The 18,581-nt window shown below is 61.9% G+C and overlaps 2 protein-coding genes across 3 annotated transcripts; one reads left to right on the forward strand and one right to left on the reverse strand.

Annotated features, from left to right (window-relative positions):
* Positions 1–199: 199 nt before the first annotated feature.
* On the forward strand, positions 200–2,845 carry POLR2E (RNA polymerase II, I and III subunit E). 2 transcript variants are annotated; one of them, XR_011146768.1, is made up of 9 exons: positions 200–458; positions 658–832; positions 1,025–1,140; positions 1,545–1,625; positions 1,791–1,849; positions 2,018–2,096; positions 2,229–2,302; positions 2,388–2,442; positions 2,571–2,845. XR_011146768.1 is itself a non-coding variant. In XM_068997312.1 (8 exons), exons 1-7 carry the CDS (start codon positions 402–404, stop codon positions 2,292–2,294), a joined length of 633 nt encoding a protein of 210 aa, XP_068853413.1. In that variant the 5' UTR covers positions 204–401; the 3' UTR covers positions 2,295–2,302; positions 2,571–2,845. The 2 variants fall into 2 exon arrangements, 1 of the variants encoding a protein (XP_068853413.1); XM_068997312.1 differs by lacking the exon at positions 2,388–2,442 and having other exon boundaries at positions 204–458.
* Positions 2,846–2,954: 109 nt separating this feature from the next.
* ARHGAP45 (Rho GTPase activating protein 45) lies at positions 2,955–17,878 on the reverse strand. Its single transcript, XM_068997107.1, has 23 exons — positions 17,747–17,878; positions 15,710–16,037; positions 14,479–14,622; positions 13,376–13,460; positions 13,218–13,290; positions 12,886–12,964; positions 12,558–12,695; positions 12,312–12,376; positions 11,938–12,048; positions 11,592–11,672; positions 11,236–11,415; positions 10,930–11,067; positions 10,486–10,676; positions 10,053–10,192; positions 9,627–9,704; positions 9,294–9,392; positions 8,900–9,063; positions 8,501–8,689; positions 8,028–8,165; positions 6,206–6,444; positions 5,711–5,972; positions 5,486–5,588; positions 2,955–5,332 (listed from the first exon to the last, which is right to left on the reverse strand). The coding sequence occupies exons 1-23, from the start codon at positions 17,834–17,836 to the stop codon at positions 5,004–5,006; spliced, it is 3,444 nt and encodes a 1,147-aa protein (XP_068853208.1). The 5' UTR covers positions 17,837–17,878; the 3' UTR covers positions 2,955–5,003.
* Between the last annotated feature and the right edge of the window lie 703 nt (positions 17,879–18,581).

Consider the following 18,581-nt stretch of genomic DNA (forward strand, 5'->3'; position numbering starts at 1 on the left):
AATCAGCGCGCAGAGAGGCGGCCTCGGCGGGATGATGGATGGAAAGCTGACCAATAGAAGGGCAGGATGGGCGGGGTGGCCGCAGGGATGTTTATCGGGAGAAACCACGAGGGCGGGGAGCAGGGACGGACCAAAGGGCGGGATGTGCAATCAGGTGCTGCGTGCAGGAGCTTCCGGGCGGCGATTCCCTCCCGGCCGGCCGCAGCAACCCAAACACCCACTCCGGCGGCAGCAGAGAGACGCCCGTTCCCTCCAGAGCCGCCGGCGGCGGCAGCTCGCGGCGGACTACACCTCCCACGAGGCTCCGCGGCTGAGGCCCCCGTGTGCGCGGCGGCGCCGCCTGTGTGTGTGCACGGGGCAGGCGGCAGCGCGGGCAGCCCGCGGGGGCCTCAGCGGGAAGCATGGACGACGAGGAGGAGACGTACCGGCTGTGGAAGATCCGCAAGACCATCATGCAGGTCCGGGGGAACCGAGGCACCGGGAGGGCCGAGCCTGGCGCGGGGGGAGCCCCCGAGGCGGTGCGGGGAGCCCCCGAGGCGGTGCGGGGAGCCCCGGAGGCGGTGCGGGGCCGCGGGGCGGGGGTGGGGGCCGCCCAGGCCGGTGCGCCCGCCCGTGCCCGGTGAGGACGCGTTCCTGAGCCCGGTGCTGCTCCCGCAGCTCTGCCACGACCGCGGGTACCTGGTGACCCAGGACGAGCTGGACCAGACGCTGGAGGAGTTCAAGGCGCAGTTCGGGGACAAGCCCAGCGAGGGCCGCCCCCGTCGCACCGATCTGACCGTGCTGGTGGCTCACAACGATGATCCCACCGATCAGATGTTCGTGTTCTTCCCCGGTGAGCAGCGCCGGCCCGGGCGGGGTTCACAGCGTGCGGAGGCTCTCGGGACCCCCGGGTCTGGCTGAGCCCTCGGGGAGGGGTTCAGAGCACAGGGGGATTTCTCGGGACCCCCAGGTCTGGCTGTGCCCTCGGGGAGGGGGGGCAGAGCGCGGGGGGCTCTCGGTGACCCCGGGTCTGGCTCTTTCCCAGAGGAGCCCAAAGTGGGCATCAAAACGATCAAGATGTACTGCCAGCGCATGCAGGAGGAGAACATCACCCGGGCCCTGATCGTGGTGCAGCAGGGAATGACCCCCTCGGCCAAGCAGGTGTGTGGGGACAGGGTCGTGTCCCCCTCCAGGGCTCCTGAGGGGCCATGAACATTTTCCCTCTCTGTTTCTCAGCGTTGCTGTGGGTAAATAAAAGCCCTGAATTCCCCTCCAGGTAAAAGCTTTTGCTGGAGAATGCTGTTCCTTAGCACAGGCTCTTTTTTAGCAGCCAGGTGTGTTTAACCAGAGCAGCTGGTCCTGGTGGCAGTGGCACAGCTGAGGCCCCATGAGCAGATGGGAGGTGGGGGAGGGAAAAAGGGATGTTTCCCTGTTCCAGGAGATCCCTGTGCTCGTTCCCAGCCTGGCTGTGTCCGTGTGAGCACATGGTGTCCCCAGGTCCCCACTGAGGAGCAGCTCTGAGCCAGGGCTATCCCAGCCACCTCTGACGGGCTTTTCCCTTCCAGTCCCTGGTTGACATGGCTCCCAAATACATCCTGGAGCAGTTCCTGCAGCAGGAGCTTCTCATCAACATCACAGAGCATGAGGTGAGCGGGGGCAGGATGGTTCCTCCCTTGTGCTGGCTGCGTTCCTGCTGCTCCCAGAGTCCTTCTCCTGGATCTCTGGCTGGGCTGAGGGACACAGTTGTCCTTTTCCCCTCCCAAACGTTGTCTGCAGTTGCTGCCTCATCTCAGCCTCTCCTCTGTTTACAGCTGGTGCCAGAGCACGTGGTCATGACAAAGGAGGAAGTAACAGAGCTGCTGGCTCGATAGTATCCTTTGAGTGTCCCTTTGTTTGCCTTTGTCTGTCCCTTCCTCCTGCTCGGGTGTGATGAAATTTGGGCTGAAAACACCCCCTCCTGCCAGGGTTCATTTCTCTGTTTGGTGAGCTGCCAACAGCCCATGGTGTGTCCAGAGCTTCTCCTTGACTCCCAGCACAGCAAACTCAGGGAGAACCAGCTCCCCAGGATCCAGGCTGGGGACCCCGTGGCCCGGTACTTCGGGATAAAGCGTGGCCAGGTGAGAGGAGCTGGCTAATGCAGCAGCTCCCTGTGGCAGGGCAGGGAGGGGATGATCCTTGAGGGCATTTTGGAGCTCTTGGAGCAGGAAAAGTGTCTCCTCCTCCTCCTGAGCTCTGTGTCTGCCTTGCAGGTAGTGAAGATCATCAGGCCCAGCGAGACAGCGGGCAGGTACATCACCTACAGGCTGGTGCAGTGACACAGTGGGTAAGGATGAGGGGACCCCCCTGCCTGGGGGGGCTCTGGGCAGTGCCAGGGGATGTTCCAAGGTCACTGAAGCAGCTGCTTCCAGGGAAATGTCTCAGAGTTTGAAACGGCTCGTGGAGGGACCTGTTGGAGAGAGCAGGGTGAGGCTCCCCTGTCTCCTGTCCCTCTGCTCAGGCCGTGCCCTTTGGGATTTGGGGTGTTCAGAAAGACCTGGAGCGGGGTCAGCTCAGGGGGCAGGAGGTGATTCCCATTCCTCCCTCTCTTCCAGGTGTGAGGAGCTGGGAGACTCCCACCAGCAGTTCACAGGCGCTCAGAGATTCCTGCCCTTCAGAGATGGCCAAGGAAATCCTCTTCCCACGTCGCCTCTCTGCAGCCCCGTCGCTGGGCTCGTTCCCTGTCTTCCAGCTTGGACTTTGTGGTAACTCCTCAGTCCCATCCAGGACTCAGCCACGGAGAGCTGAAGTGATGGCAGGAAATGAGTGAGAAAGGCCTTTGCTTCTCTGTTCTATGGGCTCTGGTTTGAAATAAAGGTTTGTCCCCTCAGTGCTGTGGCGTTGCTCAGCCTCTCCCTGTGGCAAAGCCTCGAGACTCTGCAAGTTCCCATATTTTTCATTAGGCTTGGAATCTCTTCCTGTCAGGGCTCTGCATCGTGGCTGAGCCCTGCAGAGCCTTCACCAGCTGCCCTGGGCAGTTTGGATGTTGCAGCTCAGACTTAACCTCATTCCTTCCCTGATCTCCTGCCCTCTGTGCCCTGGTTTGGGACCCTGGTGTTCGGACACTGCGACAGAGAGTTGCTCATCACTCCCCAGTCATGCTCATTTTAATCTATCCCAGGACTCTGGGGGGGCTTTTAAACTTCACTTTTCCTGCCAGAAACACTTGGACTTGGATGTTTCCTGCAGCTGGGGGAGCCTGGAAGCCCCAGATCCCCAGGACAAACGTGGGTCAGAACACACTGGTTTTATTGGTTTTTCAGAAGCTTATCAATGTGAACACAGCGAGACGCGAGGCAGCGCCGTGCAGCAGCTCAGGCCTGTCAGGACAAACACAGAATCGACACAACCACAAGGGAGCTGCTGCCAAGGGAAGCTCAAGCGCAGCTTTAGCCCCTTCTCTCACTCGCACTCACCCTCATCATCCTCATCCACCCTCACACGCACGCGGTACCGCTGTGGCAGCAGCAGTGCCACATCCTCCTGCTGCCCTGGAAAAATCCAGCTATCCTGTGGAAGAGCTGGTGGGGGCAGAACAGCTCCTGGGGGTCTCCAGCTCTTCCCTGGCTCAGTTCCAAACCTGTGAGTTAACCTGGGTTCATGTACCTTTGCTGAGATGGGTTCTCCATCGACTTCAGAGTGCTCAAACATCCCGTCCATTGCCTGCTTCTGCAGTACCAAGGTGTCTGAGACCCCCCAACACCACCTGGTCTGTCTCCCACAAGCAGGAGAACGAAGGAGAAGGCTCTCAGCTCATTCCAAGCTAAAACTCTACTTTTTTCTCTGTGCCTCAGTGCAGGAAAGTCTCACAGCTTTAAAAAAAACGAAACCACTTTGGCTTTAGTCCTTTAGCCAGCAGAGGTAGTGGAGTCTTGTTGAAGGGTTGATTCATGTCTTTACAGAAAAGGAAGCTCAAGATTATACTGACTGGGGCTGGATCCAGGCTGTGGTGGCCCTGAGGAGGAGGAAGAGGCACTTCCCCATGGGGCCCTGCTCCTTGCCCAGCTCCAAGAGCAGAGGGGGTTAGTCCTGGACTTGCAGCACAGCTTTTTGGAGATTAAATGACTGTACAACCAAACCCTGAGAGCTCAGCAGGGCTCAAGACCCTGCAGCCAGGCAAATCTGCCCTGAGGCTGCCCACAGCCTGTGGCTGCTCCTTGCATGGCTCTTGCCAAGGAGGGAAGTGCCCCTCCATCAATGTCTGTCAATCCAAATGCCTGTCAATCCAAGCAGCAATGCAGATACCATCAGCTGGGCCAGGACCACGCAGTGCTGAGGTTTTGGGGCAGGAAATCCATCCTGAACTCTGGTTCAGTCAGGTGTCAGTGAGGCACATCCCCTGAGAGCCTGGCAGACGGCACAGCACCAAAGCCAAGCCTGGCTTGGGGTGAGATGGTGCAGGGGCTCCATCCCAACCCCAGCGCTGCTCCGGCCGTGTCCCTGTCCCAGGGAGCTGCCTCCAGGTCCGTCTGTCCCCATGGTGCCATTCTCCTGCCCATCTTGAGTCATTGTCCCTATATCACCCTGGCAGCCTCGGCTCCCTTCCACCCTCAGCCATCGAGGATGACCAGGTCCTTCAACTCATCCAGCCTCGATCTTGCAGCACAGGTGTGGGATTCAGGGATTCAGGAGCTCCGAAAAAATAAAACACCTGGCACAGGCACAGCCCTGGGTTCCCTCCAAGTCTTGAACAAGTGGAGGGTCTGCCCAGCCTCAGCTCCCTCCCAGGGAAGGTCCTTGATGTCCCCAGCTGAGCCAGGGGTCCCGGCAGGCTGTGACCCCATTTCCTGGCCAGGCACCGAGGGACTCAGGGGTTTTGTGTGAAAGCTCCAGCCAGGAATCAGCAAGGACTCGCCTGCAGCTGACACACCAAACCCCCCTGGGCTCCCACATGTCCCTCCTATCCCTCCACATTCCAGTGTCCTGGGCAGCCTCTGGGATTTACCCCTTTGTCCATCCCAGTGTCCGTGGTGGTCCTGTCCGGTGGCTTAGATGAACCGGGGTTGCAGCTCATGGCTGCCGTGGCCCCGAGGGGTGCCGGGCTGGTTTGTGGCATCCTTGGGGGTGGCAGGGCTGCGGCTCTCGGGGGCTTCCTCTGTGTCACTCTGCTCATCCCCAGGGCTGCAGCAGCGGGGAGCGGAGCCCTCCGTGTCCGACTGGCCCACACTGCAGCTCCGGCTCCACAGCCCCTCGCTCCCCTCGTCGCAGAAATGAACCTCCTCCGTGCTGGTCTCACTCCCCTGCTTGGTCAGGTGTGTCCGTGGCTCCCCACTGTCCTCCAGCTCCGAGTCAGAGTCCACGGAGCGGTCGCCGGACTCTGTGGGACAGAGGAGTTCTGTGCCACCCTCCAGCCCAGCACTGCAGTGTCAGCAGCAAACTGCAACCCCCGGGGCAGGGGAAGGGTCTGCGTGCCCCCTGTGCCTCCCACGGGACCTGTGCCCGCCGGGAACCTCCAGTGCCTCTCACTGACCTGCGAGTGAGTCAGCGCTGAAAGCCAAATTCCCCTTTTCCGAAGGCAGCTCCAGGTAGGGGCTGGTGCCAAGAGGAGCCGCAGGCTGGGAGCCTGCGTGGGCCTGGGAGGGAACAGGGACGGTGGTGAGGGCACGGAGGAGAGTTCTCATTCCCTGGGAGCTGACTCCAGAGAAGGTTCATGGAGCATCCCCTGAGGGTCCCCCCCCTCCCTGGAGACTCCTACCCGCTCAGCACCACTGGCCACCTCCTCCGTGGCGCCTGAGCCGCGTCTGCCCGGCTCGGCCGGTGCCGCCACGTCCTTGTGCTCGAAGATGGTGGGGTAGAAGATGATGAGTGCCTCGATGATGCGAGCTTGGTGGGGATAATCCACCAGCGAGGACAAGGAAATCGTGGCATCCGTGGGCCTGGGGCGCATCAGCGTTGGCCCAAAGACGATGCCCAGGTTGCCGGAGGTCATCTTGTTGTCCTGTTCCACTTCCATGATCCTGGGTGGGAGGTGGAGGAACAGCTCGTGAGAGCAAGGAGGAAGAGGGGTGGATGGGCAGGGCTGGGGGAGATGCTGGGCTGGAGCACCTGAGCCTCAGGAGGGGGAGAGAAGCAGCTGCAACCATGGGCTTTCCTCCTGGCTCCAGTGAGGGGGCTGCGCTCACCTCCCCACCCCGGGGGAGAAAGGGAAGGTGCCCAACATCTACACAAGCTCTGGCTATGCCCCTCTCACCTCCTCAGGTGCTGCAGGAGGTACTGGAGCGTGGCCATGTTCTCACTGGGGAGCTCCTTCAGCAGCTCCCTCAGCTTCAACACCAGGGTCAGCACCACCTGGTCAGTGTCGGCTCCTTTGTCCACCAGCTCGGGGCCGCCCTTCCCGCTCCGGCCCTTGGCCTCGCCACCCTGCAGGCTCTCCTTGGCCAGCCCCATCAGCTCGTTGTACAGCCGGAAGGGCATGAGGGGCTCTGGCAGCTGCAGGGAGAGGAGGGGAGAGGGAGAGGGAGAGGGAGAGGGAGAGGGAGAGGGAGAGGGAGAGGGAGAGATGAGATGATCCCAGTCCTGCAAGCAGCTCCCACCTCCATCATACCTGGACCTGTGCCGAGCTGCTGAGCTGGGGACACCTGGGGCATTTCTACAGTGAGGAAACATCCCTGGAAGTGCTCCAGGCCAGCTTGGAGAGGGCTTGGAGCACTTTTAACATCCCTTCCATTTCAGGATTCTGTGAGTCTGTGACCTGCAGTGCTGCAAACCTCTCCCCAGAGGTGATACTTATTTATCCATCTCCTGGAGCATGTCAATCCAGCCTTGTTAGGCCTGGCCAAGGAGCACTTGTGAAGTTCAAGCCTCAAGTGGCGTTTGATCCACCCACGGGTGCTCCCTACTGGGTTGAGGTGCAGGGATTCCCTTTTTTTCCTGGAAAATCCCTGGCTGGGGTGGGCCCAGCTGCAGGTTCCCTAGCAGACAGGGGGTGGCTGGGAAGAGGACAGGGATGGGTAGTTCTGGGTGGGGGAGGCAGGATGTGAAGGGCACAGGATGTGCAGAGGTGGGGCTGCGGCGGGGGAAACTCTGCTTTGAAGTTTGTGTGAAGCAGACAGAGCTGGTGTTGACTGCTGGGTGTTCCGCATGGCTGGGGATGTTTTCAGAGCGGCTTAAACGGAGGTTTTGGGGACAGGCTGCCTCACAGCAGAGCAGGTTCACTCCATCCATCCCTTTAGGGAAGGACTTTAACCCATTTGTCTGCAGCGAGGGGTCAGGTCGGGGCTCAGCACTGATTTCCCCCTCTCATTCCATTCTGCTTTTCTTTGGAGAAACCCCAGAGGCAACTCAGAGTCCTTGACTCCTGATGTGCAGGAGCCCAAGGACACGGCTTCCCCTGTGAGGTAACACAGAGCTGCCCTTCGGAGGAGTTACAGAGAAAGGCAGCACAAAGAGTTAATCCACAGCTGCCTGCGAGGGAGAAGCAGCTTCCTCTGCGCTCCTGCCTTGCGGTAGAGGCTGTTGGAGGATGTGGGTGACACTGTCTGCAACGGCAGTTTGGGTACAGGGTGGGGGGTGCTGGAGCTGAGCCCATCTTGGGGTGGCCCGAGGGGCAGAGACCCCTCTGAGCCCCCGTCAGAGTGACCTGAGGGGCAGAGATCCCACTGAGCCCACTCCAAGGTGCCCGAGGGGCAGAGACCTCACTAAATCCCACCCCAGTTTGACTCCAGGGGCAGAGCCCACCCCATGGGGATGTGACTCAGCCTGTGCAGGGTGACCTTTGCTGGCCCCTTCCCTTTTTGGGTGGCCAGTTCCCCAATTGGAAGGGGTGGAGCGTTCCTTGTTTGGAGCTTGGGCAGGTCGCTGTTGTGCGGCTGTGACCACAGTGACGCTGTGTGGGATGAGCTGGGGGGGTCACTGTGGCCCCATCTCCAAGGCCAACCCACTCCCCCCTGGGAAGGACCCCTCCCCTCCCACCCAGTCACTGAGCCCAATTTGTGCAGAATTCCTCCGGCCAGGTTGGTTCCTCTGGCCACCTCCCCTCCTTCCCCTGCCACAAGGCACCACCAGCACCTCACCTGTCTCAGGTAGAGCTTCAGGACGTTGCTGATGTCATGGGGGGAGGCCTGGGACAGCTCCACCAGCTCCTTCCCATTCTCAAAGGCCTGGCAAAGCTTCTCCACGCGGGTCTTGACGCCGTTAACTCGGTAGATGCCCTGTGAAAGAAAGAAAAGCGGAGCTGAAGTGAGGGGAGAGGTTCCTCTTCGTGTTTGCTGTGTGCTCCCACCCTCTCCTCTTGGGGTGGGAAATCCCTCAGGGAAGTCATTTTGGGAGATCTCCTTCCAGCTCAGTCGTTCCTGCTTCACAGGAAAGCAGGAGGCAGGAGAGGTGAGTTTCCAAAGGCAGAGTTTGGGTTATCTGGGCCAAGCTCACCCCTGGCTCCCCGCCCTATGGAAATCTGAAATGAAGCCTGCTGGTTTTCCAGAGGACCCTTCCAAGATCCTGTGGCTCAGCCAGCTGAGGAGGGGAAGGAGAGGGGAGTGTGACTCACCTTGGTTTTCAGGGCCCGCTTCTCGATCTCTGAAATGCATTTCTTGACAATGAAGGGGATCCCATCCGGGCTGCCCTGAGATGCCTTCATGAAGTCCTGCCCGAAGAGCTGCAGCTTCCCTTGGAGCTTCTTGTGCCCACACTGGATGGCCAAGGTCTCCAAGCACTTCTTGTGGCAGGCCAGGTAGCACTGGAAGAGAGAGGGGAACACGTGGAGGTGGGGGGCAGCCACAGAGACACCAGGCACCGCTCAGAGCATGGTGGGAGACAGGAAAAATGCGTTGAGGATGCTGCAGGACCCAGGGAAAGCCCCATTTTCCACCTGGAACCCTCCCCACGGGAGAAATGTCCTCCTGACCATGATCAGAGCTGGGTTCCACCCCCAGTTCTCCCAGTTCACCTCCTCGCACTCGGCTCCCTGGAAGTACACATAGCTGTTGCACTCCCGACATTTGGAAGGGGCACGGAGCTTCCTCAGCCGATGGGTCTGGGCAGCCTTGGACAAGCCAACATTCCGGAAGGGCCCCGTGGGAGCCGCCAGCTCCGGGGTGATCCCGTTGATGCCTACGGAAAAGGAAATGTGAGGTCAGGCACGGCAGGACTGTCACTGTCACCGGTCCGAGCAGGGTTCATCCCTCAGGAAAGGCAGCGCTGCTTGGGGACACCATCAGGAATCTCCAGCAATTGTTGGATTTGCCTCCAGAACTACTGGATTTGGGAAAAGCAGCCCCCAGGGAGCTCTGCTGTGGTGGGGGTGTGGCAGCAGCACTGTCACCTCCCACCCTGTCACCTACTCTGCTCAAAGGGGGTGGTGGTCCCGTCCTTCTCCAGCTCCTCACTGGAGGATGCGGTGCCGTTGGATGACATCCGCTGGAGCTTGTGGCCAAATTCACCTGTCCAAGGAAACCCACAGAGCAGTGAATCACCTGCAAAGCTGCTTCTCTTCTGAGAGCTCACCCCATCCCATCAAATCCCACCCTATCCCACTGGAGACTGGGATCAGCACAGTTGGTGAGAACAGTGTTCTCACAGGGCAGGTAAAACAGGGGACGGTCCTGCCTAACTGGGAGGCTCTGGGTTTAGATTGGCTGTGCTGGGAGGGGCTCCTGGGCTGTTCCCATATCTACCTGTGTTGGAATCCAGGTTGCTGTCAGCATCAGCGACAGAGGTTGGCCAGGATTTATGGACCTGGTGTCCCCTCCCACCTGCAGAGAGAACACACAGTCTGTTGGGATTGCTGTCTGTGTTCGGGAGGGAATGGCTGGAGAACAGCCTGGATGCTGGGAGAAACTGGGATGACTGGGGGAAGCTGCTGGTGGGATTTGGTGCATCCAGTGACACCCAGCAAGGGCAGATTGGAAGATGGGCAATGGTTTGTCAGGGAGCAAAATGGCACAGATCTGATTTAGTATCCTTCAGGAAATCCAGGCTGGGAGGCTCCCAGCCCCTCCTGCTGCTGCCAGCAAAGCTCCCGGTACCCTGGGGGTCCCACTCTGCTCTTGCCTGGGGGGATGTGGGGCATGTGATGGAGAACTTTGGGGCTCCAGGCTCACCTCTCCGCTCGGCCGCCCCGGCCCCGCTCGGCGACTCCTTGGCTCCCGCTGCTCCCTCTGAGCCGGCCCCAGCCCCCTCGGCACTTGTGGAGAACTCGCTGGCATTGAAGCTGCCTTTTCGTGCCCGAGTAAAGGGAGACCTGGGGGGGGAAAAGGGAAGGTGGATGGGAAGGAAGGACACTTGGGAACCTTATCCATGGCTGCCATCCACCAGCCTCGGGAATCACAGTCTCTTAAATACTCAACAGCCTGTCTCATTCATTGAAGGAGGGCAATTCCCAGCCGGTCCAGCCCTAGCATTCCCAGCAGGAGCTGCCTTCAGGAATGCTGAAAGCATCCTGGCTCCTGCAGGAGAGCGTGGGCAGCAGGAGATAACGAAGGGAACGTGGCTGAGCTGGAGCATTACCCAGGAACGAACCCTCTCCTCCCTTACCAGGCATTGTGGGACACGTAGGGCTCGAAGTCGTACTGGACGTCGGGCTCATCACCGCGCTGCAGCTGCCGGACGTGGGATGCGTACTGCTGGCCCGGGTCGTACAGCTTGCTGCTCTCGCACAGCGTCTGGAAGTTCACGGGCAGCGGCGCCGTCTGCATGTGCATGAGCTGGTAGAAGGAGATGGTGGCCTAAAAGCGACGTGGAGAGGGACAGGTGTGAGCTTGGTGGGCTGGCATGGGAGGAGCTCCAGGTTAGGTGGGAAATCAGGAGCGTGGAGCAGTGCTTTTCTGGGCACGAGGGAGAGGGGAGCTCTGCATCCACCCAAAGCCCTGCTGGAATAGAGGCAGCTCAGCCAGCTCTGCTGGGAGGCAGCTCTGAGCCCTCCAGAGCAGGGCACAGCCACCTCCTGCCCTGGGGACACCCCAACCCAGCCCCACTCACCGACTTGACGACCTGGTCAGTCTGTTTGATCACTTCGTGGATCTGCCGCAGGGAGTTCACCTTGGTGTCCTCCAGCTCCTGCTTCTGCGTGTTTGCATCGGCCACACAGGTGCGGTACGTGGCCATGGCCTCTTCTGCCTGGGAGTTGGGAGAGCAAGGCATGGGAACAGCTCAGAGGTGAGGAGAATAAGAACAGCCCCTTGGACCTGGTTTGTCCAGGCATTCCTGAGGATCTTGGGGAGGGCTCAGTTCATCCACACGGCTCAGGGAACAGCAGGAGTGAGGAGGCCCCTCCAGAGCTGTCACCTTGTTCTTGGCTTCCTCTTCCAGCCGCCTCTTCTTGTCCAGGGTTTTGGTGGTGATGCTGCTGGTCGTGTTTTGCTGCTCCTCCTCTGCTTTCACTGCCATGTACTTGGCCTTGTCGTGCTCCTCGCTGCGCTGCATGTACGTCTGCTTGGCCTTGCGCAGGTTCCCCTCCGCCTCTTGCTGCCAGGGAGAGCCAGGGTGAGGACGGAGCCCAGCAAGGGGGTCACCAGCTCCTGCCAGGGTCCTCCAGCACAGCAGAGGCCTCTGGAGAGGGGCAGGGTGCCCAGCGTGCTCAGAGGAGGACGTGTCATGGGTTGCTCCAGGCTGGGATTGGGAACACAAACCCAGTCACTCACCAGTTTCCTCTGCGCTCGGTGCCACTGCTCCTTGATCTCCTTCCTGCGCTTCTCATGTTCCAGGCGTCTCACCGTCAGCGGCTGCATGGCAAGAGAGGGAGGAATAGCCCTGTGATGCCCTGAGCTGAGCACTCCTGCTCTGCCCTCGCCATGACTTTGCAAGGAGAAGTGCCCCGTGGTGGTCACTGTCACTCCCAGGACAGGTCACAGGTGCTGGTTTGCGCCAGGGATGAAAATCCACAGCCTGGGAAGTGCTGGATGCAGGTTCCCTCTGCACTGAGCTAAGGAAGAGCCACCTCTGCAATGCCAGGACCTCCAGCCCTGGAAGGACCTTTTGTCCCCTCACCTGGAGGAAGGTTTGGTGCTGCAGGGTGTTGGCTGCCTGCAGAACCGAGGTCCCGTGCTCCATGTCCTGCTCCAGAGCCAGCAGGTAGATGGACAAGAAAGGCATGTTGGTCTGGGGAGAGGGAAAACACATCTCCCTGAGCCCCAGCACCCCGCATGAGCCCAAGGAGATGCATCCTTCAGGGAGGAAGAGCCAGAGGCAAGGTGGGGCTGGTGACTGCTGCTGGTAAAAGCCCCATCCTGAATTTCTCCAGGCAGAGCTCTGGAGAGCTGCCCCCATGTTCTCCTGAGTTGGGGCACATGGAATGGGCTCTCCAGGGTGGCTGGCTCCGGATCCAGCCTGGCACTGGGGGCTTCAGGGACTTGGGGACTTACCTCCTGGCTGATGGTTTGTTTGCAGCTGTTTGCCATCTTCTGGAGCCCTTTGGCAAACTCCATCTCTGGAAGGAAAAGGTTGGAAGTGAAAAGACACAAGACACCGGGATTTCCCTGGTGGAACCCAATCTCCTTTTGAAAAATAAATCAGGAACTTGAGGAGTGAGGTTCCCCAGGAGGGACCTCGACCTGTCCCGTGGCTCAGCCCTGCTCCAGAAGGGACCCACTTGCTGTCCCCCCACTCACCCAGTGTGGTCCTTTTCTCCAGGTATCCAATCAGGTCCTTCATGTACTTGGAGATGGTTTTGGCATACTGGAGGGCAGCGTCCACGCCCCCCTCACAGCGCTGCAGCATCACGTCCACCTCCTCGGCCGGAGGAGAGGCTGCAGTGGGACAGACACTCCGTGAGCTTCCAGTGCAAACCCCCCCAGCTCCGTGCCAGCCCCAGTGCCACCAGCTCTGCTGCCTTTTCCCAGCTGAGGAGCCACGTGTGGCTCAGGATGGCAGCGATGATGGGCAAGGTGCTGCTTCCTGCACAGACCCCAAACCCTCACCCAGACTCATCCTGCTTACCTGTGTTGTAGCTGTCCATGCCTGAGGGCACACTGTCTCCTCCAGGCCCAGGAATCCCCCCGTAGAGGCTCTCCATAGTCTTTGGGAATTGGGAAAGAAAAGGGACTGGTCAGCCAAGAGGATGGGGAGCAGCTGGAGGGGCTGGTGGAAGGATGGAAGCCAGAGCTGCTGGAGTCTTTTGGCCACTGCTGGAACTCAGCTGTGCCCGGGAGCTGATGGGACTGTCACCAGAGCAACACCCTGCTCTGGGCCCACACCAGAGCTGAGGGGAGCAGCCAGAGCCCTCAGTGATCCTGAGCCCCACGTGGTGGGAGCATCTGGGCATCACTCACCTGGTTCTGGTCGCTGGGTGGGATGGAGAGGATGGTGCTGCTGTCCACCTCCCCCATGAGGAACTCGGACACCCTGTGGGGAGAGGAGCATGGCCGGACTCAGCACAGGGACAGTGACACGGGCTGCCTCCGGGGGATGGCTGCCCAAACTCCCTTACGTGCTGCTGAAGGACACAGCGATGGTCTCGATGGCCTTCTCGAACTCCCGCTTGTCTGCCTCATTGTTGGATTCGTAGTGGAAACCTGGAGATGAGGAAATGTGGGAGCCCTGTTGGCACAAGCACCTGTCCCTGTCTCAGCAGGAAAAACCTGCCAGCTCATGCTGGTATCAAGGGGGCTTTGGGGCTGGGGAAGGGGCTGGGGAAGGGGCTGGGATGAGTCAAGGGAGCAGTGGGAAGGATCATCCCTATAGATGATGGATTTTTCCAGTGCAGCAGTTTCCCCCTCCTCCTTCCCAGGACTGACTTCCCTGACAGCATCCCTTGGCTCGTGTTTCTGTTTATTCCCGTTACTCAGGGCTGCTGGAAAAGCGCTGCTGGACCTGTTCCACTGCCTGCCTTGCCTCATGGCTCCTCCAGCCCCCTCTCCAAGCAGGATGAACTCCTCCAGGAGGGCTCTTGCCCGCAGCCAAAAGAGGAACCATCACCAGCAGCAGGAACCAGGGCCAACAGCCCTTGGCAGGCTCCCACACCATGGGACACCAGTGGCCAGGGCTCCTGGGCAGACCCCTGGTCAGCTCCTTGGGGTGGGGCTGGGGTCTGCTCCAAGCCCACTCCCCCCCATCCCTGTGTGGGACCAGCCCCATGGCAGCCCTCCTGCCACCCGTCATGAGCTTCCTGTCCCCTGCAGTTCCTGGTTGGGGTCCAGGAAGCCGCGAGTGACTCAGAAGGTTGTGCTGTGCCTCTGGTAGGTGCAGCCGCCCCCTTCCCGTGGGTGACAGCGGCGGGAGGTGGTGCCCAGCTGGGATCTAACCTCCCAGATCCCGCTCCATAAACATGAGAGGCTGCCAGGAGCAGGGTCTGATTATTTCCGTGTTTTTCCTGTGGCTGTGCCTGGAAACCCCCGGGCAGGATCTGTCATTTCTGACACTACAGCATCCTTAAAGCTGAACCACAGCAAGAGGCAGACGACACTTTCACCCTCTCTGCCGGTCCATGGGGCAGCCCCACTCCCGGCAGCCCCTCCATGAGTTCCCCAATCCCCCCATCCCACCGTGGGGCAGGAGGGGAGTGGGACAGAGCTCCCAGCCCCACTGTCTCACCCTTGACTTTGGAGATGAGGGTCCCAGCGGCCGTCAGGGTCTCCAGGGTGTTGAGCAGCGGGTACTTGTTGATGACCTGGCGCAGGATGCGCAGGGTTTCACCCAGGCACTCGTGGGCCAGCGGCCGCTGGGGCTCCTTGGGGTCTGCAAGAGAGGGGGGCTGAGATGCTGCACCCCTGTCCCACGTCCCTGCCCTGTGTCCCTGTCCTGTGTCCCTGCCCCATGTCTCTGCTCTGCATCCCTTTCCCTGCCCTGTTTACCTCCCAGCCACCCCCTGCCAGCCACATCCCAGGCACGGACAGGCCATCTCCCAGACCATGCAGCAAATCCCCCTGCCCTCGGGGCTTCCAGGCCTGGCATGGCCACATCCTGCTTGTCCAGCACCTCCCCACACCCATGGCCATGTGTCTCCTGCCCAGCCTGGTGTTGGCTGAGGGGCAGCCTGACCTTTGAGGCATTTTTTCCTCCGTAGTAGCTTTTTTCCCTTGAAAGCAGTTTGGGAATTTCCTCCATTTCCTTCCCTCCCTCCTGCCGGATGGACGCTCCCAGTTGGGAGGGATGTGCCTGGTCCAGCCAGGCTTGCTGCACCCCACAGGTCCCCCCCAGACCCTCCCCTCTGTGGGCTCCAGTTGCCAGCCCAGGGGTCTGGTCAGCACCCCCCAGTGCAGGGCGAGGGACTGACAGCCTGGTTAGGAAATGGGGAACCTCTCTCAGGCAAGCGCTGGGATGGGGGATCAGCACCCACTGCCCAGCCAGGCAAAGCCCCCTCCCCATCCCAGCCCCCAGCTCGGGGTCAGGAAGGGGTTTCTGCACAACCAGGACTGACTAAAAGGTGTCACATGCCCCCAGACCACAGGTTCAAGGCACTCCCTGTGTCCTCTCGGGCAAGGAGAGCTGCTCGTGAGCCTGCAGACTACCCAGCCCCATCCTGCTGGCCACCCTGGCAGGCTGGGGGGCCGTGCCCAGCACCCTGCGGGGTTCAGGGGGCCCTGGCAGGCGGCTGGCAGCGCCGCGCTGTAAACAGGAAAACGGGCGGATGAAAATAGCTCGTGGCAGGAAGCCACGTTATCCCGGCTCCGAGCTCCAGCAGCCACCCACCACTCACCCACCACCTCTGACTGCTGCTGCACGTCCCCTGGGGGTCCCGGTGCCAGGCAGAGACTCCCACGCACGGCTGGGGTGTGTCCCGGGGTGCTGTGATGCAGGCGTTTGGCACAGGGTGGGCACTCACCATCGCGCAGCACCACATCCCGCAGCTTCTCCAGCGCATCGGCAAAGCGGGCGACGTCCGCCAGCATCTGGGAGATGTCCTCGGGGTCGATGAAGGGACCCTCCCCACCTTCCATGGGGCTGTAGGACAGGGGGGTCTTGTGGCCCTTGGGCACGGTGCGGGGGGCTGCGTGCAGGGGGAAGCCGGCGGCGCTGGCATGGCGGCTCAGGCTGGTGGGGCGCTTCAGGGTGCCCACGGCGCTGGGGCTGCTGCTGAGCTTGGCGCTGGCCGGGGGCTGCTCCCCCACGCTGGAGCCCGGTGCCTCCAGGCAATCTTTGCGGGAGAGGTCCTGGGGAGCAAGGATGAGTTTGAGGGCACAGCCAGCATGGCGGGGACCCCAGAGAGGGAAGCACCCCAGGACCCACCATACCACCAGCCTGGGGAGCTGTTGCCTTGGGGGGCTGGTGCCAGACCCCACAGCTGTGTTGTGCCTCAGTTTCCCCAGGTAGGCATCACCTTTGGGGACCGTCTTGGGAGACTGGGCAGGGTCTGGGCACTTGCCTGGCTGCCCCCACCAGTCCTTGCCAGCCCCTCTGGGTCCGTGTTTGTCATGAGGGGCACACAGTGACGTGTGGGTGACATTGCTTGTCCACTCCAGCACCCACCGTGTTGAGGCTGCCCATTCTAGGGGGCTGGGGACCCCAGCACAGCCAAATGGCAGCAGGATCCAGCCCGCACATCACTTCCTCTTTTCCAGCTGCTCCCTTGCTGGGGGAGGAGGCAGAGACAGGGACACCTCCCAGGCTGCTGTTGGGGGCTTTGAAGGTATTTTACAGATGGAGGAAGCCCCAAATTTCTAGGGGTAAAATCGCACCGAGGGAGGGGCTGGTACCGGCTCTGTCCAGGGCTGTGCATGTCTTGAGGGCCACACATCCAGCAAAGAGTCCTTGGGTGTGGGGAGGGGACCCTGCAGTCCCTCAGCCCCCCCAGCAGCTCCCACCAGTGACTCCTTGGCACCCGCTGTGACACGAACGCGCAGGGTCTGAGCATCCCTGGCCGGGCGCTGCCGGAAGCGTTTTTGGCTCCGGCGGAGCAGAAGCGGAGCGCCGAGAGCACGAGGCTTCCGCGGGCGAGGGCGGACGGGGGAGCCCAGCCCCACAGGGGGCCAGACCACCACGGGGCTGCAAGGGGGCACAAAGGCCCCCGCCCCAAAATGCCTGGGGGCACCCCAGCCCTGTCGCGGTCCTCCTGGGATGCAGCAGCCCCGGCGACCCCCGGTCCCTCCCTCCGGCGCCCCGGGGTGCCCGCGGCCGTACCGTCAGCCTCACGGCGGGCGTGCGGGGCAGCGAGTCCAGGGAGCGCTGGGGCGGGTGGGCTCTGCCCGCCGCCGCCGAAGGGCTGTAGCTTTTCTTGCCCGCAGCCCGGCCGAGCATCCCGCTGGCCTCCACCCATAGGCCCCTCTGCCGGGGAGTCGGGACGGGGATGGGGACGGATGTCCCCTGCTAAGGAGCCGCGGGTGGGCTCCGGGTCGCCGTCGGCCGCATCGTGCCAGCCTGATCTCGCCCCAGTCACCGGGACTGGGGCGCAGGCGCGGGGCGGGCAGTGCGGGGTGCGCCGGGGAGCCCCGGCCGGTGGCGTTTCCTCCTGGCCCCTCCGGTACGGCGGGGTCCACAAGTCAATAAATAAATACCTGGCAGAGCCGAGGCACCGGGGCTGGCCGAGCCTGCCGTCGCCCCTCTCCCGCCTCAGTCGCCAGAGAGGTTTGGGAGTCTCTCTGCCCTCCCCAAACCCTCGGCTACAGCCCCCCCGTTTCCTCCCTGTCCCTTCCTGCCCTCCCGCCTCCCTCGGCGGCTGCTCCGTCCCCTTCATCTGGGGCAAAATTCCCCCCCACCAGCCCAGTGAGTAGCGTTCTTTCTCGTTTCCCTCCTTTTCGCAGACCTCCTGGACGTATCCAGGTCCCCATTGCCAACCTGTGGCTCTTCCCAGCAGTTCCGTGGGTGCTGTTGCCCCTACAACCCCCACCGTGCCGGGGGTGCGGGGAGGGGGGGGGAAACTCACCGGCAGGGTCTGTGGGACGGGGCTTCCCGACCGGCTCTTCTTGGAGATGGAGGGGGTTTTTATCAGCTCCCGCTTCTTCCGGGAGAACATCGTTCCCGGGGGACCGAGCCGCTGCCCTCAGCCCCTCGCTCGGCCCGGCCGCCGTGCCGGCTCCTCACGGCGCCGGTCACATTCGCGGGGCGCAGTGTCAGGAGGGCGCGTGTGACGCCGCCTCGTTTCCTCATCGGCTTCACAGCCCGACCTGAAACAGGAAAAGCCAAACGCGCACCCAGGAGCGAGGCCGGGGCCAGGGGCACCCTGGCTGCCCTGCTGGGTCACGGGGGGGCAGCGGGACCCCGGCACTCCTGGGGATATTTGAAGGGGTTTCAGTGCTTCAGCCCAGGGCTTACAGAGGGGTGGGGGGGCTGAGCCCCACTCTGTGGGACCGGTGCTGGTCCCCGTGGGACCCCCACCCGCTGGGGAGTTCACCCTGTTTGGGGGTGTCCATCCGTCCAGGGATGTGGGGGTGAGTGGGATGGGGGGCTCTGGGCTCCCACCCGTGGGGTGCTCCCGGCTCTGCCCTTCTGTGGGCTCGGTGGCGGTGCCTTCTGGGGTCACTGCCCTGCCCCCTGTCCCCACCCAGCCACGGGGCAACCCGACCTCATAAGGGGACTACTCGGGGGACGGCGGATAAACCCCTGGTGAGGGCCGGGCCGGGCCCTCCGGGTGCTGCGTGGGGACCCCCGGCCTCTGCTCACGGGCTGCTCGGGCCGGCTGCCGGCCCCGCGGGTGGCCGGGGGGTGTCCCCTCCGCTTCATCCCGGAACCTCCCCGCGGGACCGGTCCGGGCTGTCTCG

Source organism: Aphelocoma coerulescens, chromosome 28 (assembly GCF_041296385.1).
Source record: "Aphelocoma coerulescens isolate FSJ_1873_10779 chromosome 28, UR_Acoe_1.0, whole genome shotgun sequence".
In the NCBI taxonomy this organism is placed as follows: domain Eukaryota; kingdom Metazoa; phylum Chordata; class Aves; order Passeriformes; family Corvidae; genus Aphelocoma; species Aphelocoma coerulescens.

Bases quoted from the DNA above. Each gene is read 5' to 3' on its own strand.
- POLR2E (XM_068997312.1), top strand. From the start codon at position 402: ATGGACGACGAGGAGGAGACGTACCGGCTGTGGAAGATCCGCAAGACC. The intron at 459-657 runs GTCCGGGGGAAC...CTGCTCCCGCAG, and splicing joins TCCGCAAGACCATCATGCAG to CTCTGCCACGACCGCGGGTA. The intron at 1,141-1,544 runs GTGTGTGGGGAC...TTTCCCTTCCAG, and splicing joins TGACCCCCTCGGCCAAGCAG to TCCCTGGTTGACATGGCTCC.
- ARHGAP45 (XM_068997107.1), bottom strand. From the start codon at position 17,836: ATGTTCTCCCGGAAGAAGCGGGAGCTGATAAAAACCCCCTCCATCTCC. The intron at 10,193-10,485 runs GTAAGGGAGGAG...TTCCCCCCCCAG, and splicing joins TACGTGTCCCACAATGCCTG to GTCTCCCTTTACTCGGGCAC. The intron at 5,589-5,710 runs GTAGGAGTCTCC...GTTCCCTCCCAG, and splicing joins TGGCCAGTGGTGCTGAGCGG to GCCCACGCAGGCTCCCAGCC.